The following is a 27,668-nucleotide window of genomic DNA, read 5'->3' as shown; positions in this document are numbered from 1 at the left end:
TTGTTGTTACCCTGTCTGGCGCTCGGCATTAAGCGGATAAAACAAGGACTGGTCGGGTTGGTGTCATAACACTGTCTGAGTGGGGTATTCTTGTTAAGCCGCGGCAAGGTATCTCAATGGGCTAGCACTTTAAAATCAGCATCAGTCCCGACTAGTACAAGAGGCACACAAACACGAGTGCATGCTCATCGCTATATAAGTGCAATAATCTTGGACGCGATCCGTTTTCACCTCACCTCAACTTTCATGTATATCATGGGCTCAGCAAAGTGCTAAAAGACACACATTAAGATGATATAACTGAAATGCTGATCACAGGCCATACGACCCGTGAAGATCCGGGATAGAATTGATCTTCAGCAACCCATGCTTGCCGTAAAAGGCGCATATGTTTGTCGTAAGAGGCAACTAACGGGGTCGGGTTGTCAGGCTCGCTGACTTTGTTGATACATGTCATCGATCCCAATTGCATGGATCGATGCTCATGATGTCAATCACTGGCTTGTCTGGTCCAGACTCGATTATTTACAGACCGACGTCATATAGCTCGAATGTTGCTGAGTGCGGCGTTAAACAACAAACAAACAAATAAAAGCGCCACAAAGCCAATCTCAAACATTCCACAGTTTCTTGTTGCAAGCATGGCATACTTAGGCTTGGTTTTGCACAAATATCTGGGTTGACACTTATGGGGTCAAACAGCTTCATACAGTACAAAAGCTGTTCCTTGGTAATCCCGCTAACACTCCCATCTAAATAATATTTTTAATATTCAGTTTTGACAGCCATTAGGACCTGTTAGCACCTTCTCAATTTTAGAACTAGGTGCTGACAGCGGAATTGTTTTGGGCTGGAATTACAATAGGCAACTCAAAACGAGTGGCATCTCCCTGAGGCAAGGGAGTTAACTGACTGTATAAAATGTACTATAAAATGTACCCTTGCCAAAATACAATACAGAACGTACCTGGTACAAAAAACGTCGGATAAGTCCATATTCCCCAACCCGAAACCAGTTCATGTTTAGTTCCAGTTCGCCTGATTGCGAATGCATGCGTGGATTACGGAATATTGCCGGAATATTAGATTAATGTACGTACGTCACTGTGTATGATCGTTTCCTATATGATACGCTGGTATGCAGGTTAAGAAGATAATACAAAAGTTTCTCCTGATGACCGTGTTCTGCCATGTTGAATTTAACCGCGGTTTGGCATACAGGAAGTGACGAATAGGCTACCTGAAGAACCAGTTACGCGCATTGCACCCTGCGGCCCTGCATCGGAATGGACTCTGTATTTGATTTTGGCTAGGGTACATTCCTATATAGAGAAACATACCTGGGATACATTTCTGTAATACCTGTGCCGATAACGACCCCTTCAGCCTCAATAACATTCTTCGAGATCAAAGATACGAGTCGTATGAGAAATGATGGCACAAGTCACAACGAAAAACAATTTTATTTGTGTTTCATATTCCTGTGTTACATATAAAACACTAAAACATTAGGTCAATAAAATGTATCAAAACAAAACCTAACAAAAAATGCGAACATAGCAGATGGCACTTGTGTACAAGATACTGTGATATAAACATGAGTAAACAGATTTCAATGAATAAAAAGCGACAAAAAACATTTCCATTAACAAGAAATCAATCCACTGTGTGATTCCGACTAAATCATACTTCAAGAATCACCATCAAATAGTGATGACCCCAGGTGTTCATGAAAAGGTGAGCATAGGGCATAAAAACATTATTCCTTAAATACATGTAAAACAGAACAAATATAAAGGGAACAAGTAAACTATATTTTTATTTCTATTAATTTGTTGTTTAACCCTGCACTCAGCGATATTCCAGCTACATGACGGTGGTCTGTAAATAATCAAGTCTGGGCCAGACAATCCAGTGATTGACATCATGAGCATCAATCCATGAAATTGGGATACATGTATCAACCAAGTCAGCTAGCCTGACCACCCGATCGTGATAGTCGCCGACAAGCATTGTCGCCACAACAAGCAAGGGTTGCTGAAGACCTATTCTACCCCGGAGCTTCACGGGTCACAAGTAAACTGGGAATAGTCTGTAAAATACACATCTTACAAAAACAATATAATATCACTGGACATAGTCTCACTAATTCCATCAACAGCAGCAGGAAGTGGGTGAGTATGGCTTTTACGTTGCTTTTACCAATATTCCAGCAATATCAGAGCGGGGGACACCAGAAATGGGCTTCACACATTGTACCCATCGCGGAATTGAACCCGGGCCTTAGACATGACGAGTGAACGCTTTAACAACTAGGCTACCCCACCTCCCCATCAACGTTAGCAACTTGTATAACAACATATTGCCTAATAGGGCCATCAGCTATAAGTAAACATACCTGGTAAAGACATGAAGACGTACATAGCTGTTTACATTTGTGATACAAATATTACATGGCATGTCTTGTTACTTACAATGAGTAAATATTGTCGAATCAGCATGCACAGATGCATCTATAACACATACATAGCATCACATAACAACATCGGAATAGTGCACAGGTCTAGAATCCTATTCTGACAACACGGCAGAGATATAGCTCGAGTGTTCAACAGAAGGAAAGATTCCATAGTGTCGGTTTCCTCCAGGGGCACTCCTGGTCTCAATATGCAGTCATGCAGGCTGACGATGATGAAGTTTAACATTTGTAATTCAAGTACGAGTCATAATTATTTTTGTCACTGACTTGTCGCTGCTGGACTACAGCAGCTTTCTTCTTTGCTCCGTGGAACCTATCCATATTGGCCTGGTGTGACCTGTGAGCAATTCTGTGGGATGAATCACTTGCTGTACCAAGTTCCTGAAAGAATAGGAGGACTTCATTACATGTGACTGGAGTGAGTGAGTGACTTACACCCCTTTTTGGCAATATTCCAGCAAAATTATGGTGGGAGACACTAGAAATGGGCCTCACTCATTGAGGGGAATCGAACTCAGGTTTTCGACAAGCTGAGCGATTGCTTTAACCACTGGTCCACATTTGTCTGGAGCAGTATATTATGATTACAACATTAGTGAACACATGGTCAAGTATGAGGTGTTTATTTGGGATGAAGAGAAAATGAAACAGTTCAGACTTGACCTGAAACAAACTACTAGGGAAATATTACAAAAACTATGGTGGTGAAAAAAGAAACGTTTGCACTGCGTTTTGTCTAAAATGGTCAAACGTGAAGTTTGGAAAGGCATTCGGAGACATCCTTCAATATATACAATATTTATATACAATATAAAATATATAAGATATATATAGACAATAAAGATAAGATAATATAGGACAAAAGATGAAATTTGAAAATACTACTTGGCAAAAGGTAGTAATGGTCAATGTTTGTGCTTTTCATAAAGTTATCGTGATTTCTAATAAGATTTTGTAAAAACCCAAAACTGTATTCGGAAGCATATGGTCTTAAATTGTTTCTATGGCAACAGAATACCAGTGGGACAGAAGTTCACCTTCATTCAATGATACAAATGACTGCTAAACCAGCTAAAACCATACTACACTCCGATAAGATACAACACATAATGATATATTTTAACTGAGATTTTTTAATACCAAAGATCTGAAATATTATCATGTGAAGTTGCTGTTCTTTTCACTCAAGATACGATCTGTTTTTCTTTGCTTTATTACAATTTATATTTATAATTTCAATAATTAGTATCTGTTAAATATATGCAAACAATAGCATTAGAATAAATTGACTGCACTTAAGAAATGGTATCTCCAAACAGAACAAATGTGATTCTAGCCTTTTTGTATATGGCATATGAAAACTACAAAGCAGTAATGTTTGGATAAATAGCAGCCTCAAATCAATGAAAAACATTTTTTCAGTTTCTACATAATGACGCTTTCACAAATAAAGTAATACCAACATATGATGTTATATATTTTAAATGAAGTATTTCAATCCAATTTTGTCAACTTAATCTTCAATAATAGTCCAATTGCATTCTAGTGACCTTGACCTTGACCTTTACAAGTTGACCTTGACCTTGACAACTGTAAGCTTGGAGGCCACGTGTGCCAAGAGTGATGATAATGTTTCAATGAAATGCTGTCCCCCTAATAAGTTATTCATTATTCTTTATTACTTACCCAGTCTTTTAAGTTGGAGGAAATGTCTGTTTCAAGTTCTTCGCATTCATTAAAAAATGCAAATTGTTCTTCACGTTGTTCCACTGTCTTTGCACCTCTCTTCATCATATTCTTGGTTGCCAATCTGAATAAAAGTAAAACTACAATTAAATAATGAGTTGGATTTACCACTACTTTGAAGACTACTTCAGTTGTATCACAGCATGACAGCTTGATGATGGAGGTCTATCCGAAGTGATGCAGGTCTTACACTTACACTCACTACTATATTGACACCTACATATACCAGTATGAAGCTGACAAACCAAGGACCCATGAAGATCCGGGATAGAATAGGTCTTCAGCAACCCATGCTTGCCGTAAAAGGCGACTATGCTTGTCATAAGAGACGACTAACGGAATCGGGTGGTCAGACTCACTGACTTGGTTCATGCATGTCATTGATCCCAATTGCGTGGATCGATGTTCATGATGTCAGTCACTGGACTCGATTACTTACAGACTGCCGTCATATGGCTGGAATATTGAGGTGTGCGGCATTAAACAACAAACAAACAAACTGACAAACCAAGAATCATAATTAGCGTGAAACGATTGAATCCTTAAACACAGGTTTATAGCACGTCTGAGGGATGCAGCCCTGCACAGTCAATTCCGGTAACGTAGATAACCGGGTCACCCATCAAACTACACTGATATTACATTGAGGTAAAGTGATGGAGTTTAACATCGCGTTCATGATTATTGCACTTATATTGCGACGTGTATGTACGTATGTGAGGCTGCTTGTACTGGTCTGGATTAATGCCAATTTTAAACTGCTAGTCCGCTGAGATACCATGCCACAGTTTAACATGAATACCTCACTCAGACACAGTATACTGACTCTGAGCCAGTCCTTGTTTTAGCCCCTTAATGCCGAGTACCAGACAGGGTAACAACAAGTATCATCTTTTAGCATCTTTTGGGATGCTGTGGCTTCGAAAGAACCCCCGAACTTCCGCTCTCCGGGCAGATGCTCTACTACTAGACCACGGAGGCAGTGATTGCAGTGAGGATGAATAATGTATGCTGATGGCAAATGTAAAGCACCATAAAAATCTTGTAGGTCTGTTGTGATCTTGTCATTACCCCAGTCTTAGGGGATTCTTAATGTCAAGTACCCTGGACCCACTTTTATTTCTACCACTGTATTTGCAAAGATATCCAGGTGATTATAGGTTAGGCAAATGAAGTTGAATTTACCATTTTAAATCATTTGGAACACAGAAATAATACTAGGATTTGCAATGATGGAACAAATTCTTTTTCGGCAATATATTAGTGAGTGAGTGAGTTTGATTTTACGCCGCTTTTAGCAATATTCCAGCAATATCACGGCGGGGGACACCAGAAATGGGCTTCACACATTGTACCCATGTCGGGAATCGAAGCCGGGTCTTCGGCGTGACGAGCAAACGCTTTAACCACTAGGCTACCCAACCGCCCCGGCAACATAGTAGATCACACAGTCCAACACCATGTTTGGGACCCTTGAAGATCCGGGTTAGAATTTGTCTTCAGCAACCCATGCTTGTCGCAAGAGGCAACTGACTGGATTGGGTCGTCAGGCTCACTGACTTGGTTGATGCATGTCATCATATCCCACTTGCGTGGATCGATGCTCATGATATCAATCACTGGATAGTCTGCTCCGGATTCGATTATTTACAGACTGCCATCATATAGCTGGAAAACTTCTGAGTGCAGCGTTGGACAATGCCCCCACACACACACACAAAATAAACAAAAAACATGTTTGGTTGGAAACCATTGGAACACAATGCCTAACTACCACACAATAGTTAAGTAAATAGTTTTCTATTCTGAAGCTACTTACAGTTGTGCCCTAGCCTCACGAGGGGCTCTGTTCTTTGCCATCTCAGCCGTCTTCTGCATCGTGGCCAATCCCACGACTGCCACATTGATGTTCTGATAACAAAGATAAAGGACGTGACCATCTTTAGAATTACAGTAAACTATGGCTTTAACGAACTCAAAGGGACAACTAACATTAGTTCGTTATAACCTTAGGTCGTTATAAGCATATGTACAGCATATTTACAGAAAATTACAATAACATAAGTTTGTTATATCTGTTGGTTCGTTATAAGCATGTTTGTTATAAACGTTTACTGTAGAAAGAAAATATGTTACTTTCATGGGTGATAACTTGTCATGCAAGTAACAAATCTCACAATCTCTCCTAACTACATCTACCATTTCCAGAATATCTATCCTTGATTTTCTGAACAAGTCTCCCATTGGAAGCCTAGCACTAGATTTATTATTCTCAAGCTGATCTCCTTTAGCCATGTTAACATCAGGCACTGATAAGTTTTTTTAATTTGTTTTCCAAATCTGATAAAAAGTTCATTTAATTTTTCAATTGAAAGTTTAAAAAATATCTTGTATTAATTTAATAATTATCTGAAGATTATAATGACCATTTCTAGTTATAAATTTAGTTAATAAATTTTCCCTATTTACCTTAATGGATGAGTGAGTGAGTATGGGTTTACGCCGCTTTTAGCAATATTCCAGCAATATCACGGCGGGGGAAACCAGAAATGGGCTTTTCACATTGTACCCATGTCAGGAATCGAACCCGGGTCTTCGGCGTGACGAGCGAACGCTTTAACCACCAGGCTACCCGACCTCCCCCGATGGATGAGTGAGCGAGTATTGTTTTATGCCACATATTAGGCTAAAATAAAATAGTCTTGGTTCTCAGGCATGCATACATCCTCATTAAGTCTGCGGCACGTTTCGTTTATATTTTTAAAACCCTTACATTTGAAAACAATGCGATCCAATATAGCGCGCAGTTATTCCCTTGACATGCACACTGGTTTACTGAGCATCTTGTGTTATGGTAATGGCGGCAATAGGAGTTTGTATGCTTGTTTATGTAGAGAGGCCCTTTCCCAGGTTGATGGTACACTGTACATTTGGTCATATACTAGTTTGAACAAGCGAAAAAAACACTTCCCACCCACACTATAATTTCAATAGTCATTGCCTGAGCACAAATTCTTTTATTTTTTTAAGCCTTATTCCAGGAATATGGTAACATGCATGACTGGAACCTTCAAACACTTAGCTACCAGACGCCCTCTTGCTCGATGGGAGCAGTATGTAATTGCACACTGTTTGTAAATAAATTGCATGAGTTCTTCAAACAGATGTCATGTGTTACCTCCTCCATGACCTTCCTGTCCTTGGTGAACTTGTGACTCTTGCACATGACACGGAGACACTTCATGCCGTTCTTGCGAGTGTAGGCGATCTGAACCTAGAACAGAGAAATGTGTCATTCATCAAATCTGGATACATCTTCACAGAAAGGCGAGCGAGTGAGTATGGTTTTACGACGCTTTTAACAATAGTCCAGCAATATCACGGCGGGGGACACCAGAAATGGGCTTCACACATTGTACCCATGTCAGGAATCAAACCGGGGTCTTCTGCGTGACGAGTGAACGCTTAAACCACTAGGCCACCCGACCGCCCCCTTCACAGAAAGGAATATATAGTTTTTGACTGTCTTCATCAATAGCAGTGTATTACTTTGTGAATGAAAGTCAAGAGGTCCTTGTCCAGGCAGATAACCCCAGGATGCCAGCATCAAAAAAAACCTCAGCACTACAATAGCATTTTGAAGTGGACATTGAGAATAAAATGCTTGAATTCAGTGATTCTTTCTACTTTTTATTATTGTGGTCCTTGCCGTAAAAGACGACTATGCTAGGTCACGTCTAGTTCTTTGTTCTCTTTCCCGCAATACTCGCTGAAAGGTAGAACACAATTCAATGTCACACCTCATGTCACTCAATGCATATTACAATGCTGTGCACCGTGAAGATCCGGGGTAGATTAAATTTTCAGCAACCCATGCTTGCCGTAAGAGGCAACTATGCTTGTCGTAAGAGGCGACAAACGGGATCGGATGGTCAGGCTCTCTGACTTGGTTGATGCATGTCATCGATCCCAATTGTGTGGATCGATGCTCATGATGTCAGTCATTGGATTGTCTGGTCCAGACTGGAATATTGCTGAGTGCAGCATTAAACAAAAAACACACAAAACAAACAAACAAATATTATTGTAGTCAAGTTCAGTATGGTTAATGAGACATTCTAGAACTTCAATTCTTTTCTTAATATGAGAATGATATATCTTCCTCATCATCGTCACACTACATGGACTATCTCACATCCCAGTTCTGATCCAGACTGGAGTCCCGACGGCCATAACAACATGCTATTTGAGTATTTGGGCTTTGGTTAATCATGTCCCACAATCACCATGGCAACCTTCATAGTGATCAATCCTGGTCCTGACAAAGCAGTGGTGGATATCATGAGCAAATATGAACCAGCTTATATGACAAACTGAGAGTTGTCCAAGGTATATATAAACATGCACACATCACATTTTTTGTCCAAAAAGCATGGGAAACTTTGGTTTTCACTTTTCTTCCTGAGGCAAGAGAGTTAACTGACCATTAAATTCCAGTTTCAACTCTTGCCGAACTAGCCTGGAATTATGGAGTTATCTATTGGCTGAACTAACGAATCAACATCAGGTTCGTAAAATGCCATGCAGATTTTGGTCGACTGCAGGATTTGCAAAGGGTGTGTAGCATCAATTTGGTGTCAAGAGATAGTTTCCAAATCTTTTCATGTTTTTAATCACGATGCTCAAGTGATTTGATGAACCCGAAGTAAGACCCGTTTTATCACAATATAGACTTGGATTATCGATCAGATAGTCTTGGCTGGTCGCCGCCATTTTGTTTAAAGTAAATGCAAGTGATATGAGAGGATGAGTCTTAGTCGTCAACAGGAGGGACATAGAAGGGACATTACATTAATGGCCACTGGTGGCGCTATGATCGAGCCCAGAAAAGTTTGGTAAGGGAGGAAACTGGACTTTTACAGTCAGTTATCTCCCTTCCCTCGGGACGTTGGGGTTTTCAGCTTTGGCATCCCCATCTGAAAGATTTGGGATGAATGAATCAAGGACAGTACCTGGAAAGGGATTTCATCAATTTCTGGGATGGTGTCCGGATCTTTGAGTTTGAAGTTAAATGTGAGGTCTGTGTCCTTCAGGGCGTTGCCCACCTCCTTCACCAACCTGCTGCAGTCCTGGAACAGAGAAGACATACTGTACCGTAATGTTTTTGTTTGTTTGTTTGTTTAACGCCGCACTCAGCAATATTCCAGCTATATGTCGGCGGTCTGTAAATAATCGAATCTTGACCAGACAATCTAGAGATTTACATCATGAGCATCGATCCACGCAATCAGGATACGATGACATGCATCAACCAAGTCAGCGAGCCTGACGATCCGATCCCGTTAGTTGCCTCTTACAACAAGCATAGTCGCCTTTTACGGCAAGCATGGGTCAAGGAACACCATACAGTAATGAAACACAGAAAGGGGTAACATGTATCTGTGTAAAAATGTCAAGTTTCTATCTGAAGTCAAGCAGATGATTTCAAGCAGAGGAGGAGTGAGTGAGTGAGTGAGTGAGTGAGTGAGTGAGTGAGTGAGTGAGTGAGTGAGTGAGTGAGTGAGTGAGTGAGTTGGGTTTAACACCGCTTTTAACAGTATTCCAGTTATATCACGGCGTGTCAACTTAATGTTGGAGGAAAGCCCGAAGTGATGCAGGTCTCGGACGTTTACCATGTCGGTGAAACCCACGAGTACGGGTATGGTGCTGACAAACCTAGAAACATAATCGGGGCGAACCGGGATTCGAACCCACAATCATAGGTTTCTGGCGTTCCCAAGGGACGCAACTCTGCACAGCGAATCGCGGCGCCTTAGACGACTGGGCCACCCGTTCCCCCTCAAGCAGAGGAACAAAAAAACAGAAGAACAACAGTGTGCTGAGACAATTAAACACTCTCCAAAACATAAAAGATTCAAAGTATGATTACCTTTGGATAACCTTCTTCAACAAACACAAGGGATGGATGCAGCAAGAAGGTAACATGAACTGATGAAGCCACGATCTTGTTCTGCCAGATGAGGCGCAGCTCCCGGACAATCTCCATGGGGTTAAGGACGTTGACGGTGCCGCCTGAAGCCAGTGCACATGCACTGACATGCTGCATCCCGACAGCCTCTCCCTCCACTGCCATGATGTTGATGACGATGTTCTTCGAACGAGCATAGTTGCCGATCTGGAATTACATAGAAATGTATATTTTTGAAACAATAACAGGTAATTAGATTTCCTTATCATGCTCACGCCAAATCCATCGAACATGACACATTTAGTCTGCATTGTTGAACATAAATATTCTTAAAACTGAATGTGCATCAGAAACTGAAAGGGTGAACTTAATCATGAAGAATACTCAATGGATGATAAAAAGATAAATAAAGAATTACACCTCAACTGCACTTATTCTGGTAAATATGATACACCTGCTTGAAACAGGATGAGTGAGTGAGTGAGTATGGTTTTGCGCCGCTTTTAGCAATATTCCAGCAATATCACGGCGGGGGACACCAGAAATGGGCTTCACACATTGTACCCATGTGGGGAATCGAACCCGGGTCTTCAGGGTGACGAGCGAACGCTTTACCCACTAGGCTACCCCTTCGCCCCTTAGGTGTAGATGCCATGGCGCTCAGAAACGACAGGGGATGTAAAATATCCACGACAATGTAATAGCATAGAAGCACATTTTCAAATTTGTATTTCCTCTATTATATTCATATTGAAGATACAGAAATCGGACATGCTTGTCTGTAATCTGATTTGCATACCGAGAACACTGATTAACTGATTAGAAAGTTCATCAGATCTTCATGCAGAAAGGTATCATAATGGAGTAACAGGTCTGAAAAAGATTGAAAATCTGACCTAATTACTGTAAATCTTGAAATTAACGCGAGCATGAATTAAATGCGAAAAATGCAAGTGGTCTTTGCTTGCATTAATGAAACTTCGCATTTATGTCTCGAAATTACTATCAACAATAAGACGGCCTCACTGCACACTTTGGATAGCGGAAATACCAACTTGAATATATACAAACATGGTTGATTGAGCAGCAGTTGTAACAAGTACATAACAATGTCATTCAAAGAATAGGTATTACACAGAGGGCATCCAGTGAGTTATCCACCCACTCGTGTCAAGCTTGTTGACAATTCCGCATACCAAATGGTGAACTGTTGTTGGTTCAATTATTTTATTGCCTTTGAACGTCCTTAATACCAGGGGCGGTCGGGTAGCCTAGTGGTTAAAGCTTTCGCTCGTCACGCCAAAGACCCGAAGCCGTGATATTGCTGGAATATTGCTAAAAGTAGCGTAAAACCAAACTCACTCACTCACTCACTCCTTAATGCCAGTCAACCAAGTAAACATATTAACTGTGTGTTGTTTTAAGGAAAACATTGTTTATTGTTTTTACGGAAGTGATCTACTCAGTGTAAATAAGCGATGCTATTTGCTTTTTGATTTGATAAGGTAAGGATCAGTATCATTCCATTGGGGATGGGGGGTGGGGGGGGGAGGATATTGAGCTGCATTTTTGGTAGGGGTCAGCAGACATGTTAATTTGGAGACACATCATTTCCAGATTTACAGTATTTATTGCAGCAGAATCACAGCTTACCTTTGTGTAGAATTCAGAGTCATGGGCACCGCCAGTCATGGAGCCAATGCCGGAGTTTGGAGCCCCGTCAGTACACAGCACAATCTCTGATGAAGGCACTTCACTCACAAATCCAGCACATGTTGCCAGTGCAGGGCCAAGTGCTGTACAGCCTCGCGTGTGCAAGTCTGCCACCTTCCCCATCAAACCACTGGAAAATTGTTTCAATTTTGTATTATACAAGCAATACTATTTCATATCACAGACAATTTTAAGAAATCTCGACTATTCATTTTGAATTATTACAGAAAACATATTGACATAAATTGTCTTAAATACATAGAAAAAAATCAAACATTTTAACAGTTCCAATTAATAAATTAAAATTAATAGCTTTAATTAATATATGACACGTTCTGAAACTGTTCCCAAGGCATTCACTTACTCATGAGAAAGTCGCAGAGGTTTAATCTCATTTTTATCTGCTAGTTTTTTCCCGTTCTTGATGAGTGCATCAAAGTTGTTCATGTTAACTCCAGTGACTGTTTTAGGTTGTCCCGTCCCATCACCTACGATCTCGACTTCTGAGTCAAAGAGGACGAGCATCACTTGTTTTTCCGGCTGTTCCAGTTTCAGCAGCTCCACCTGTCTGTAACACGACAAGAGTTTGCCATCATACATCCATGCTCGTTGGTAAAGACAACTAATATTCACATTAGCTTAAACTATTATATGCATAATCATATTAATACAGTTCATTTAGGAGATGTTGTGATTTGATACCTGTGACTGACCAATCAGAATCAAGTAATTATCAAATTCATGGTACAATATGTACATGTATTTAGTGATGAAAACCTGTATTTATCTAAGATAAATACCTAACCTGTGGTAAAGTTTACATTTACCTTGTGTCTATGCCATTTATGAAGATACCAACTTTTACATATCAATCAATAAGAAGTTATCGGACAAAATGCAAAGATGCTGCATTTATTATTCATTCTGTGATAAATACCATATTAATTTGAAACAAAATTGCTATTTCATTCCAGTGAAATCTACTGTGTACCTCATCACAGCCTCCTTGATACACTCCAGCCTCGACTTAGCCTCCAGCGTCTCCCCACTCCGAGCCTGCTTCCATGCCGCTATAACAGACACAAAGGATCATGAACAATTGAAAATCTTCCTTTACAACTGTTCAGTTCTCAAATCCAAGAGCTACATTCATTTTGCATCTTCTGCTAATGTCACACACTGCATCTGGAAGTTCTGTTGCACTAAGCCTAATGTCACACACTGCATCTGGAAGTTCTGTCTCGCTAAGCCTAATGTCACACACTGCATCTGGAAGTTCTGTTACACTAAGCCTAATGTCACACACTGCATCTGGAAGTTGTGTCACGCTAAGTCTTATGTCACACACTGCATCTGGAAGTTCTGTAACACTAAATCTAATGTCACACACTGCATCTTGAAGTTCTGTCACACTTAGTCTAATGTCACACACTGCATCTGGAAGTTCTGTAACACTAAGCCTAATGTCACACACTGCATCTGTAAGTTCTGTCACACTAAGCCTAATATCACACACTGCATCTGGAAGTTCTGTCACACTAAGCCTAATGTCACACACTGCATCTGAAAGTTCTGTTACACTAAGCCTATTGTCACACACTGCATCTGGAAGTTCTGTTACACTAAGCCTAATGTCACACACTGCATCTGGAAGTTGTGTCACGCTAAGTCTTATGTCACACACTGCATCTGGAAGTTCTGTAACACTAAGTCTAATGTCACACACTGCATCTGGAAGTTCTGTAACACTAAGCCTAATGTCACACACTGCATCTGGAAGTTGTGTTGCACTAAGCCTAATGTCACACACTGCATCTGGAAGTTCTGTCACGCTAAGCCTAATGTCACACACTGCATCTGGAAGTTCTGTTACACTAAGCCTAATGTCACACACTGCATCTGGAAGTTCTGTCACGCTAAGCCTAATGTCACACACTGCATCTGTAAGTTCTGTTGCACTAAGCCTAATGTCACACACTGCATCTGGAAGTTCTGTTGCACTAAGCCTAATATCACACACTGCATCTGGAAGTTCTGTCACGCTAAGCCTAATGTCACACACTGCATCTGTAAGTTCTGTTGCACTAAGCCTAATGTCACACACTGCATCTGGAAGTTCTGTGACACTAAGCCTAATGTCACACACTGCATCTGTAAGTTCTGTTGCACTAAGCCTAATGTCACACACTGCATCTGGAAGTTCTGTTGCACTAAGCCTAATGTCACACACTGCATCTGGAAGTTGTGTCACACTAAGCCTAATGTCACACACTGCATCTGGAAGCTGTGTCACGCTAAGTCTTATGTCACACACTGCATCTGGAAGTTCTGTTACACTAAGCCTAATGTCACACACTGCATCTGGAAGTTCTGTCACGCTAAGCCTAATGTCACACACTGCATCTGGAAGTTCTGTTACACTAAGCCTAATGTCACACACTGCATCTGGAAGTTCTGTTGCACTAAGCCTAATATCACACACTGCATCTGGAAGTTCTGTCACGCTAAGCCTAATGTCACACACTGCATCTGTAAGTTCTGTTGCACTAAGCCTAATGTCACACACTGCATCTGGAAGTTCTGTTACACTAAGCCTAATGTCACACACTGCATCTGGAAAATGTGTCACACTAAGCCTAATGTCACACACTGCATCTGGAAGTTCTGTCACACTAAGCCTAATGTCACACACTGCATCTGGAAGTTCTGTTACACTAAGCCTAATGTCACACACTGCATCTGGAAGTTCTGTTACACTGAGCCTAATGTCACACACTGCATCTGTAAGTTCTGTCACGCTAAGCCTAATGTCACACACTGCATCTGGAAGTTCTGTTACACTGAGCCTAATGTCACACACTGCATCTGGAAGTTCTGTGACACAAAGCCTAATGTCACACACTGCATCTGGAAGTTCTGTCACGCTAAGCCTAATGTCACACACTGCATCTGGAAGTTCTGTTGCACTAAGCCTAATGTCACACACTGCATCTGTAAGTTCTGTTGCACAAAGCCTAATGTCACACACTGCATCTGGAAGTTCTGTGACACTAAGCCTAATGTCACACACTGCATCTGTAAGTTCTGTTGCACTAAGCCTAATGTCACACACTGCATCTGTAAGTTCTGTTGCACAAAGCCTAATGTCACACACTGCATCTGGAAGTTCTGTGACACTAAGCCTAATGTCACACACTGCATCTGGAAGTTCCCACACAAGGCCTAATGTCACACACTGCATCTGTAAGTTCTGTTGCACTAAGCCTAATGTCACACACTGCATCTGGAAGTTCTGTCACACTAAGCCTAATATCACACACTGCATCTGGAAGTTCTGTTGCACTAAGCCTAATGTCACACACTGCATCTGTAAGTTCTGTTGCACTAAGCCTAATGTCACACACTGCATCTGGAAGTTCTGTGACACTAAGCCTAATGTCACACACTGCATCTGGAAGTTCCCACACAAAGCCTAATGTCACACACTGCATCTGTAAGTTCTGTCACACTAAGCCTAATGTCACACACTGCATCTGGAAGTTCTGTCACACTAAGTCTAATGTCACACACTGCATCTGGAAGTTCTGTTGCACTAAGCCTAATGTCACACACTGCATCTGGAAGTTCTGTCACACTAAGCCTAATGTCACACACTGCATCTGGAAGTTCTGTTGCACTAAGCCTAATGTCACACACTGCATCGCGAAGTTCTGTCACACTAAGCCTAATGTCACACACTGCATCTGGAAGTTCTGTTACACTAAGCCTAATGTCACACACTGCATCTGGAAGTTCTGTGACACTAAGCCTAATGTCACACACTGCATCTGGAAGTTCCCACACAAAGCCTAATGTCACACACTGCATCTGTAAGTTCTGTTGCACTAAGCCTAATGTCACACACTGCATCTGGAAGTTCTGTCACACTAAGTCTAATGTCACACACTGCATCTGGAAGTTCTGTTACACTAAGCCTAATGTCACACACTGCATCTGGAAGTTGTGTTACACTAAGCCTAATGTCACACACTGCATCTGGAAGTTCTGTCACACTAAGCCTAATGTCACACACTGCATCTGGAAGTTCTGTTGCACAAAGCCTAATGTCACACACTGCATCTGGAAGTTCTGTCACACTAAGCCTAATGTCCCACACTGCATCTGGAAGTTCTGTTGCACTAAGCCTAATGTCACACACTGCATCTGGAAGTTCTGTCACACTAAGCCTAATGTCACACACTGCATCTGGAAGTTCTGTTGCACTAAGCCTAATATCACACACTGCATCTGGAAGTTCTGTTGCACTAAGCCTAATGTCACACACTGCATCTGGAAGTTCTGTCACACTAAGCCTAATGTCACACACTGCATCTGAAGTTCTGTTACACTAAGCCAAATGTCACACACTGCATCTGGAAGTTCTGTCACGCTTAGCCTAATGTCACACACTGCATCTGGAAGTTCTGTTACACTGAGCCTAATGTCACACACTGTATCTGGAAGTTCTGTCACGCTAAGCCTAATGTCACACACTGCATCTGGAAGTTCTGTTACACTGAGCCTAATGTCACACACTGCATCTGGAAGTTAAGTGACACTAAGTCTAATGTCACACACTGCATCTGGAAGTTCTGTTACACTAAGCCTAATGTCACACACTGCATCTGGAAGTTCTGTGACACTAAGTCTAATGTCACACACTGCATCTGGAAGTTCTGTTACACTAAGTCTAATGTCACACACTGCATCTGGAAGTTCTGTTACACTAAGCCTAATGTCACACACTGCATCTGGAAGTTCTGTCACACTAAGCCTAATGTCACACACTGCATCTGGAAGTTCTGTTGCACTAAGCCTAATGTCACACACTGCATCTGGAAGTTCTGTTGCACTAAACCTAATGTCACACACTGCATCTGTAAGTTCTGTTGCACTAAGCCTAATGTCACAAAGTGCATCTGGAAGTTCTGTCACGCTAAGCCTAATGTCACACACTGCATCTGGAAGTTCTGTTGCACTAAGCCTAATGTCACACACTGCATCTGGAAGTTCTGTCACACTAAGTCTAATGTCACACACTGCATCTGGAAGTTCTGTCACACTAAGTCTAATGTCACACACTGCATCTGGAAGTTCTGTTGCACTAAGCCTAATGTCACACACTGCATCTGGAAGTTCTGTGACACTAAGCCTAATGTCACACACTGCATCTGGAAGTTCTGTGACACTAAGCCTAATGTCACACACTGCATCTGGAAGTTCTGTTACACTAAGCCTAATGTCACACACTGCATCTGGAAGTTCTGTTACACTGAGCCTAATGTCACACACTGCATCTGGAAGTTGTCCCACACTACGCCTAATGTCAAACACTGCATCTGAAGTTCTGAGTGTCTAACCTTGTAGTTCTGGGACATCTGCCTTGGCATCCATTGAGCCGCTGATGTCCATGCAGTAGACAATTATTCCTGGCGTGACCTTCTGGACAACCTCAGCCGCCGCCTCCTCTTTCTCTGTTGCAGGACTCAACATGTAGTCAAACATCAACTCTCTGGGTATCTCCTCCGAGGTCACGTCTAGTTCTTTGTTCTCTTTCCCGCAATACTCGCTGAAAGGTAGAACACAATTCAATGTCACACCTCATGTCACTCAATGCATATTACAATGCTGTGCACCGTGAAGATCTGGGGTAGAATAAATTTTCAGCAACCCATGCTTGCCGTAAGAGGTGACTAATGGGATCAGGTGGTCAACTGACTTGGTTGATGCATGTCATCGGAACCCAAATGCGTGGATCGATGCTTATGGTGTCAATCACTGGATTGTCTGGTCCAGACTGCCGTCATATAGCTGGAATATTGTGTGGTGTTAAACAACAAACAAATATCAATGCTGTAGCAATGAGGCTTACTTTTCCATCCGAAAAAAATATTATAAATATGTCAATTAAAACATTGGCACTGACCACATAGCTGAGAAACGATCTTATTGAGAATAATTTATCAATTCTCCACCAATGCATGATACAATTCTCAGTGCCTTATAAACTATAGTGTAAGTGATGTCACTTATAGTGGTGTCACTTGTTGCTTTCATAATATATTTTATGATTGGTGAAAAACCAGCCAATTAAAAAGTAGTTTGGCACTAACCAGGTCCACTGCCTTGTAGCTCCATTGTCTATGAGGCTTGATGTCTGGCACAGAACGGCGTCACACTTCCTGCACCGAACTGGATCCCCGGTCACAAGTTGTGGATCATCGGCCAGTGTACCCAGGGGGATGTGCACCACATTGCCATCTATCTTCTTTGTCTTGATGGGGGTCCTAGGTCCAGGGGGAGGGGGAGGTGGAAGGGGAGAGGAATTTGGAGGGCTGTATTTCTCTTTTCTTCTTCCACTAAATACTCTCTTCAGGCTGGACATGACGCCACCCTTCTTCTTGACTGAAAGGAAATAACTTCATAAGAAACCTTGATGTACTGACTGACATTAAACAGCAAATGTGACCTTATGGGTGAAACATCACATTTTTACTTTTCATTAATTTTAAAACTACAGCATCATCTGAAGACAAAATCAAATTCACAAGCTTCAATTCATTATGTATTACAGAGACACATGACAGTAACACTCAATTGCCAACTTATGGTTGCTGAAAGGTTTTGTAATAATGTTTTTATAACATTACAAACTAACAAGAGAAAAATAAGAAATGATGGCGATCTTCACTGAAGCAAGTTCCCATCAAACTGTCTTTATGACATCACAGCCCAATTGTATCTTAGCACCCATAAGGTACATTTTCTCCTGGTGGGACACAAATGAGAAAAATAATTTTTGACAATAATTTTGTTTTGTGGGAGGAGTGTGCCCTTGCTAGGCAAATTTGGAAAAAGTGTTATTTCTTTCTAAATGGGATTATTTTAAGTTCTTATATTTTCCTAAACTCTGAGGCATTGTAACAGTAAATTTAACATTGGATGAAATTGAATGATGTTAAACCCAAGCATCAATGCCTATTTCTCTATGTTGGTCCTGTTATCAGTGAAAGTCTCCTTACAAAGCACATAACAAAGTGGGAAATGCTTAATTCATATTTGGGATTTTTTCCGACATTTACGGTAGACTTGGGGCTGATATGGGCCTGGAAGCAAGTCTAGATAAATCCCTGCTTAATGGGTTTTCAAGTGATATTATTTACAGCTGTTTGGAAGATTAAACTGATAGCTCCTGAAACATTACTGAACAAACAAACTAAGGGATAATGAATATTTTTGGGGAATTTTTTTGTAGTGAAGACTGAGCAACCACATTTCTTAAAAATATCCCCCAAAGTATTCAGGATCCTAACAATTTTTGTTCAGTATATACTTGAATAAGCAATCAAAATATCTCAAAACTGACAAAATGTTACATAAAATGGAGGCCATTGGCAAAGTATGCTATAGTCCGAAGACCAATCCCACCTTTTCCCACCCCTATAATAAATGACCAGTCCCTTAAAACTTATTCATCAGTCATTTAAGGGTAATTTTTTTTTCTCTTTTGCCATGCCAGTCCTAAAAGTTAGACCCAATGTTGAAAGCTTTCTTCTCACATTCTCTGGGATCATATCTTCAGTGAAATAACGGTGATCCTTGTTTCCAGACTGACATGGTTATAGTCCTGTAATCCTGACAAATTTATTGAAATTCTTACAAAATCTGTAATCGGTAACACAATTATTGCAATTATTTGAAATACATTGGAGATAATGAGACATACCCCCGTATGAGGTAGCGCTTTGTTGTAGTCCACCAGATGCCTGTGCTGGTACTGCTGCTGCGGACTTCTTTTTCCTTTTTTTGGCCTCCATCTTGGGAAGACCTTGGACGTTGATCATCTTCCTGTAGGAGTCTTCTATGGTGGGATCATAGTTTTCTACAAACGTGTCTTGCACTAGACGCAAGGTGACAGACGACTTGCCCACCCCACCTGTTCCCAGGGTAGCTAGCTGCAATGTTAAAGTGGAATGACATTAAACAGGGGCGTAACTAATGGAAATTAAAATGTTCACTTCACAGACTGCTTTTTGAATCAGGAACACACAAAATAATTTAGACAACAGAGTGAAATCTGTGCCATCACTCGGAAGAACACATCACAAGAAGCCCCACTCATACTTTTATCTGCCAATCAGGACATTTATTCTGTTATCGGGTGTGGCCTATATTTGAAAACATATACCGGTATACCAGCAGAAACCATATACCAATATATGGTCTTTGACACCTGACACCAGAACACCAAAAACAATTCCTTGATTAACCAATCTTTTGTAAGTCCTGACTAAATCCTGAACCTGTTCAGGTTTCACTAAATATGATTTCATTTCTCTTCTGTGCATGAATAGCCTCTCTGTACCTTGTATTCAATGCCTTGACGTGGGATTGTCCTGAGTAACGCTTCAATGGCTTCAGTGACGTTTTCCCCTGTTTTGGCCGATGTCTCCTTGAAGGGCACGTTCTTCTTGGTGGCCAGATCGTTACCCTCCGCTGTGGAAACAACTCGCTGGGCATCCAGATCAGACTTGTTACCGCAAAGAACCTGTATAATATAAAAAAATAAATTGAAAACATACATACACCTCTTATTTGATAGCAGAGTCTGGTAAGGGACTGGTCATCTATTGTAGGGGGGGGTGGGCCAGGGAGTCAGGGAGGGCCACCAAAAATTAAGGGGAGGGTCATAAAAATTAATACACATATTTGCGGAGAGTGATGAAAATGGACAGTTTATAATTAAATATTGAGTGCTTTTGCGTTTTGTCTTTTCGGAGAGGGTCATGAAAATAATGTACAAGGACATGGGGAGGGTCGTCCAAAAATATGACAAGCATTTGGGAAGGGTAATTATTTTCAGTACATTGATCTGACTCCCTGTACTAAATGATCGGTTCCTAAGTGAAAGTGTTGATTTTGATGCCAGTTTTACCATTCCTCCAGCAATATCACAACGGGAGACATTAGAATCTGGCTTCACTCATAATAACCATGTGGGGAATTGAACCCTGTCAGTCTTTGGAGTGCCAAATGAACACTTATACCACAAGCTTAGGCCACCGCCCTTCAATGTGAAATGAACCATATTAATGTACACAAATCTCTTTCCTTGATGACTGTGTCATGGTACTGACCACTGCAAATATGATCACTGCTGGTGCCATGAAACACCGTCTTTTGTCTGGTTCAGGTGGGATTATTTTCTATTATGATATAACTGTAATATTGTTCCCAGTGAAACACATTTACTCATTTACTCGAAAATAAAATATTATACCCACAGCATGTATTTTTTCTCCCTGTTTACTTGTTTCCAGGAAAGTAAACATGGCCGTTGCTTCCTCGAAGGACTCCCTGTTCGTGATGTCGTACACAATGATGAAGCCCTGAGCTGACCGAGTGTACAGATCTCGCATTGCGGAGTACTCTTCCTGCCCGGCCGTGTCGAGGATGTCCAGCATACATTCCTGAAACAAAGATACTAACTGTAGTGACAGGATTTGTGTCTGCCATGTTGAACACAACATTGGCAGTCTCCGCAGGTTCCTTTTGGTTAAGATTATGTAAAGATAATGGCCAAAAGTTCGTTTTTCATGTATACCCGATTGTCCCGTGTAAAATATTTCTTTTCTTGTATTGTATTTATTTTCTTGTATCTTATTTCCTTTTTTGTATTGTATTTCCTATCTTGTATTGTATTTCCTATCTTGTATTGTATTTCCTATCTTGTATTGTATTTCCTATTTTGTATTGTATTCCTATCTTGTATTGTATTTCCTATCTTGTATTGTATTTCCTATCTTGTATTGTATTTCCTATCTTGTATTGTATTTCCTATTTTGTACTGTATTCCTATCTTGTATTGTATTTCCTATCTTGTTTTGTATTTCCTATCTTGTACTGTATTTCTTTCTTGCATTGTCTAGGATGTCTAGAATACATTCCTGAAGCAATCAGAATTGATTTATCTTTTGTGGCAGCCATATTGAAAATCAGATTTGTTAAATCATTTAAAGATCTCACAAGTTTCAGACAATGAATCTACATTGTTGTATTTGACCACTGCAATTTAAAAGATCAAATTCTAAATAAATGCAAACAAATAAAAAAAACATGCCGACATCAATACTATGTGTTCACAAGTATATCAGGTATAATTCTAGAGTAGCAAAGAAAAAGCAAACAGCTTAAATTCAGACTTCATAAACAAAACAGTTTTCCAAAAATGTCCAATAAGAGATTCTAGGGTATCTCCTCCAACACCCCATCAATTTTCCAGGGCCAAGGCAGCAGTTGCCATGACACCCAAAATGTACCATGAATGCCTAATCACTGTTAGGCCACACTTATCCTTGAACTTTGTTTACAAATCCATTGGCTCCAAAAAACATGAAATGTGAAAAAAAAGCAGTTGGGTTTATATTCCACCGACCAGAATGAAGTAAAATGTTAAAAAAACAAAAACTCATTTTCTGCCGCTATCAATATAAATATATTATTTATCATATTTAAACCAGTTGAAAAATTATCGTAAAAACTCTCACCCACATTTATCTTTTTTATATTTCATTTTTTATGCCTACCGGTACATAACATTTTGAGAAAAGAAAAAGTTGAAATTTGGATGTTTCTTCTTGAAACAATCAACCAAAGTCATTAGTATACCCGTCATAGTATTATTAAAGCAAATTTATTAATATAATTTCGTTTGGATTTTTAATTCAGGGACATGTTAATTAATACAAATTTTGTTATCAATTTGTGTATTTATCTCTCATCTGTCATGGCTGTCTCACCATCTCATCCTTATCGGTCTCCTCATCTGATGATGGGTCAGAGTAGACGACTTCTTCCTCGTCATCTCCAACATATACAAAATTGCTACCGAAATCCATCTGTAATCAATAAAAACATTTTAATATTGCTATTGCCAAATACTAATTACACACAAGTATATTGTTTCAAGGGCTTGACTTGTCTAATCCTCTTACAGCCACTGAATCCCCATCCATGCCTCAAACAATCTCATTAAAATCAGAATCTAAGTTCTCGCTTTAGCGATAGCGAGAACTTAGATTTGATTTTAATGAGATTGTGCCTCAAATGGCTGGCAAAACAAAGATTTTACAAACAAATAAATTGTATCATTGATATTCCAAGAAATGTCATGCCTGTTTGGTGACAAACAATATAAGAGATTAAAAGTGTTAAGGGGTGGTGGGATAGCCTAGCGGTAAAAGTACCCGGGTTTGCAAACCAACTACCCATCTTAGCCTCCTCTGCAAACTAACTACCCATCTTAGCCTCCTCTGCAAAACAACTACCCACCTTAGCCTCCTCTGCAAACCAACTACCCATCTAAGCCTCCTCTGCAAACCAACTACCCATCTTAGCCTCCTCTGAAAACCAACTACCCACCTAAGCCTCCTCCACCAACTACCGATCTTAGCCTCCTCTGCAAACCAACTACCCACCTAAGCCTCCTCCACCAACTACCCATCTTAGCCTCCTCTGCAAACCAACTACCCATCTTAGCCTCCTCTACAAACTTCCCATCTTAGCCTCCCCCACCAACTATCAATCGTAGCCTCCTCTACCAACTACGCATCTTATCCTCTTCTACCAACTACCCATCTTAGCCTACCCCACCAACTACCAATCTTAGCCTCCTCCAGCAACAAACCATCTTAGCCTCCTCCACCAACTATCCATCTTAGCCTCATCCACCAACTACCCATCTAAGCCTCATCCACCAACTACCCATCTTAGCCTCATCCACCAACTACCCATCTAAGCCTCATCCACCAACTACCCATCTTAGCCTCCCCCACCAACTACCCATCTTAGCCTCCTCCACCAACTACCAATCTTAGCTTCATCTACCAACTACCCACCTTAGCCTCATCCACCAACTACCCATCTTAGCCTCATCCACCAACTACCCATCTTAGCCTCATCCCCCAACTACCCATCTTAGCCTCCTCTGCAAACCAACTACCCATCTTATCCTTCTTTGCAAACCAACTACCCATCTTAGCCTCCTCTACAAACTTCCCATCTTAGCCTCCCCAACCAACTATCAACCGTAGCCTCCTCTACCAACTACACATCTTATCCTCTTCTACCAACTACCCATCTTAGCCTACCCCACCAACTACCAATCTTAGCCTCCTCCAGCTACTACCCATCTCATCCTCGTCTGCAAACCAACTACCCATCTTAGCCTCATCCACCAACTACCCATCTTAGCCTCCTCCACCAACTATCCATCTTAGCCTCATCCACCAACTACCCATCTTAGCCTCATCCACCAACTACCCATCTTAGCCTCATCCACCAACTACCCATCTTAGCCTCATCCACCGACTACCCATCTTAGCCTCCCTAAAAACATCCCATCTTAGCCTCCTCCACCAACTACCCATCTTAGCCTCCTCTGCAAACCAACTACCCATCTTATCCTACTTTGCAAACCAACTACCCATCTTAGCCTCCCTAAAAACATCCCATCTTAGCCTCATCCACCAACTACCCATCTTAGCCTCATCCACCGACTACCCATCTTAGCCTCCCTAAAAACATCCCATCTTAGCCTCCTCCACCAACTACCCATCTTAGCCTCCTCTGCAAACCAACTACCCATCTTAGCCTCCTCTACAAACTTCCAATCTTAGCCTCCCCCATCAACTATCAATCGTAGCCTCCTCTACCAACTACTCATCTTATCTTCTTCTACCAACTACCCATCTTAGCCTCCCCAACCAACTACCAATCTTAGCCTCCTCCAGCAACTACCCATCTTATCCTCGTCTGCAAACCAACTACCCATCTTAGCCTCCCCCACCAACTACCCATCTTAGCTTCCTCCACCAAATACCCATCTTAGCCTCCTCCACCAACTACCCATCTTAGCCTCCCCCACCAACTACCAATCTTAGCCTCCTCCACCAACTACCCATCTTAGCCTACCACACCAACTTCCAATCTTAGCCTCCCCCACCAACTACCCATCTTAGCCTCATCCACCAACTTCCGACCTTAGCCACCTCCACCAACTACCCATCTTAGCCTCCCCCACCAACTACCCATCTTAGCCCCCCCACCAACTACCCATTTTAGCCTCATCCACCAACTATCCATCTTAAGCTCATCCACCAACTACTCATCTTAGCCTCTTCCACCAACTGCCCATCTTAGCCTCCTCAACCAACTATCCATCTTAGCCTCCTCCACCAACTACCCATATTTGCCTCATCCACCAACTACCCATATTTGCCTCATCCACCAACTACCCATATTTGCCTCCTCCACAATCTACCCATCTTAGCCTCCCCCACCATCTACCCATCTTAGCCTCATCCACCAACTACCCATATTTGCCTCCTCCACCAACAACCCATCTTAGCCTACTCTACCAATCACCCATCTTAGCCTCCTGCACCAACTTCCCATCTTAGCCTCCTCTACCAACTACTCATCTTAGCTTCCTTCACCAACTACACATCTTAGCCTCCTCTACCAATGACCGATCTTAGCCTCCTCCACCAACTTCCCATCTTAGCCTCCTCAACCATCTACCCATCTTAGCCTCATGCACCAACTTCCCATCTTAGCCTCCTCTACCAACTACCTATCTTAGCCTCCCCCACCAACTACCCATCTTAGCCCCCCCACCAACTACCCATCTTAGCCTCATCCACCAACTACCCATCTTAGCCTCCTCCACCAACTTCCCATCTTAGCCTCCCCCACCAACTACCCATCTTAGCCTCCTCCACCAACTTCCCATCTTAGCCTCCTCCACCAACTTCCCATCTTAGCCCCCCCACCAACTACCCATCTTAGCCTCATCCACCAACTACCCATCTTAGCCTCCTCCACCAACTTCCCATCTTAGCCTCATCCACCAACTACCCATCTTAGCCTCCCCCACCAACTACCCATCTTAGCCTCCTCCACCAACTTCCCATCTTAGCCTCATCCACCAACTACCCATCATAGCCTCCTCCACCAACTACCCATCTTAGCCTCCTCCACCAACTACCCATCTTAGCCTCATCCACCAACTACCCATCTTAGCCTCCTCCACCAACTTCCCATCTTAGCCTCCTCCACCAACTACCCATCTTAGCCTCCTCCACCAACTTCCCATCTTAGCCTCCTCCACCAACTTCCCATCTTAGCCTCCTCCACCAACTTCCCATCTTAGCCTCCCCCACCAACTACCCATCTTAGTCTCCTGCACCAACTACCCACCTTAGCCTCCTCAACCATCTACCCATCTTAGCCTGCACCCTACCTCACCCTACCCAAACTCCATATACACCCCAATCTATTCTCCCATATTGTCATCTTTTACCAGGGTGACCAGTAAGCATAAAGATTTCACTTTACAAATCTGTACATAAGTATGGACAACACCCATGTCGGGAATGTCTGTCCATTCATGCGTACAGTAGTTATGGCATTAGTTAAGGCATGCGGTAGGCCTAGGGCAGTACGACATAATAGTGGGTTCGTCAATACTCCCATAACATGGCAAATCAACAATATAACGTTGCTTATTCCTGATAATAAATTCATGAATGCGTAATGTATAGCGCGATGGGTAATAGTATCTAGTACAATCTACCGTCAATAGATAATCAGTGATTTCACAACAACCCGGCAGTGTTTCGCGTGGGTCGAGAGCGATCGAAGCTCAACACAGGCCAGATCGACGTCTCACCTTACGTCGTTATAGGAACGCGCACTTGAGTCTAAAGACATGCGGTTGTCTTCCAACAGTATATGTTACTGAATTAAGCATAAATTCGCATTGCCCCAGTTCACATCATACTTAGCGATCTATACAAGTGCCCGTCGTAGACACATATATATCCGCTTTTTGTTCCTAAGCACAGGACCATGTAACTAATGATAAACAAACTCGCAGACGAGGCCGAAGTTCGGCCTCAACACATGTACATAATATTGTGTGTCAGTCACTGTGAAGCGATGACAGTTGATTATTTGAACGATGCACACTTGCAGAGCCAACATACCTTATTACTGTGAATGTCTTCCTTCCAACTCAGGTGTGTTTCTCGTTTGACAGATCGGCAAAATCCTCTTTCTGTCGAGTTGTTCGTCGCGTTTATATATTGAACGTCATCTGTTATATTTAGCCTAGCAATTTGATTGGCTAGACTGAATCAGTTGCTATAAATAGATTCAATAACACTTCCACGTGGTCAGCTAACGCGGATCCGGTTGAAATTGTGCAAGCGTGTGTAGTAGAACTACTACGAACCGAAAGCAACTATCCTGAAACAGATGTAGTACACATTTTGAAACCGTACAAAGAATTAATTATTGTACAACAATATTAAGCCATTAAAATGTATTGTGGATGTGAATAGCCGTTTTCTCAAAATCATTCTGAGACAACGGTGCATTTTACAGATTTTCAACGGGTTGCAAATATGGCGGGGTCGGGGACAACTGAAAGTGGGATTCGTGTGAGGGTCGGGGCAATCTCATTTAAATCAGATCTTAGTTATCGCTTTGTTTAACGGTAGCGAGAACTAAGATCTGATTTTACTGAGATTGGGGTTACATTTGAGGGTTGGGAATACTGTTTGGGGGTAACGGCGGCGGGTATGTTTGTACTGGGTGATGGGTGACATTGCCAGCTGCCGTAGATTGTTCGTCATCCAGAGTTTCTAGAACTGGCTCACA

General features: G+C 41.7%; 1 protein-coding gene across 1 annotated transcript; it reads right to left on the bottom strand.

The window, feature by feature from the left end:
- Positions 1-1,936: 1,936 nt before the first annotated feature.
- On the bottom strand, positions 1,937-27,119 carry LOC124152457 (circularly permutated Ras protein 1-like). Its single transcript, XM_046525398.2, has 16 exons — positions 26,993-27,119; positions 22,745-22,843; positions 21,230-21,415; positions 20,311-20,493; positions 19,672-19,900; positions 18,059-18,350; positions 17,306-17,514; positions 12,898-12,976; positions 12,271-12,474; positions 11,847-12,036; positions 10,155-10,400; positions 9,238-9,354; positions 7,404-7,499; positions 6,045-6,136; positions 4,166-4,289; positions 1,937-2,860 (listed from the first exon to the last, which is right to left on the bottom strand). Exons 2-16 carry the CDS (start codon positions 22,841-22,843, stop codon positions 2,699-2,701), a joined length of 2,508 nt encoding a protein of 835 aa, XP_046381354.2. The 5' UTR covers positions 26,993-27,119; the 3' UTR covers positions 1,937-2,698.
- Positions 27,120-27,668: the final 549 nt, after the last annotated feature.

The sequence above is a fragment of the Haliotis rufescens genome, unplaced genomic scaffold, assembly GCF_023055435.1.
Source record: "Haliotis rufescens isolate VD_foot unplaced genomic scaffold, xgHalRufe1.0.p SCAF_74, whole genome shotgun sequence".
Lineage (NCBI taxonomy): Eukaryota > Metazoa > Mollusca > Gastropoda > Lepetellida > Haliotidae > Haliotis > Haliotis rufescens.
Note: the sequence above shows the minus strand (reverse complement) of the source record. Positions and strands in the feature narration are given on the sequence as shown.

What these genes read in the sequence shown, in the direction of transcription:
- LOC124152457 (XM_046525398.2), bottom strand. Translation starts at nt 22,843, where the DNA reads ATGGATTTCGGTAGCAATTTTGTATATGTTGGAGATGACGAGGAAGAA. An exon ending in TTGATGAAATCCCTTTCCAG is followed by an intron (nt 7,500 to 9,237) that starts GTACTGTCCTTG and finishes TCTCTGTTCTAG; the next exon opens with GTTCAGATCGCCTACACTCG. An exon ending in CGTGAGGCTAGGGCACAACT is followed by an intron (nt 4,290 to 6,044) that starts GTAAGTAGCTTC and finishes ACTTTTATTCAG; the next exon opens with ATTGGCAACCAAGAATATGA.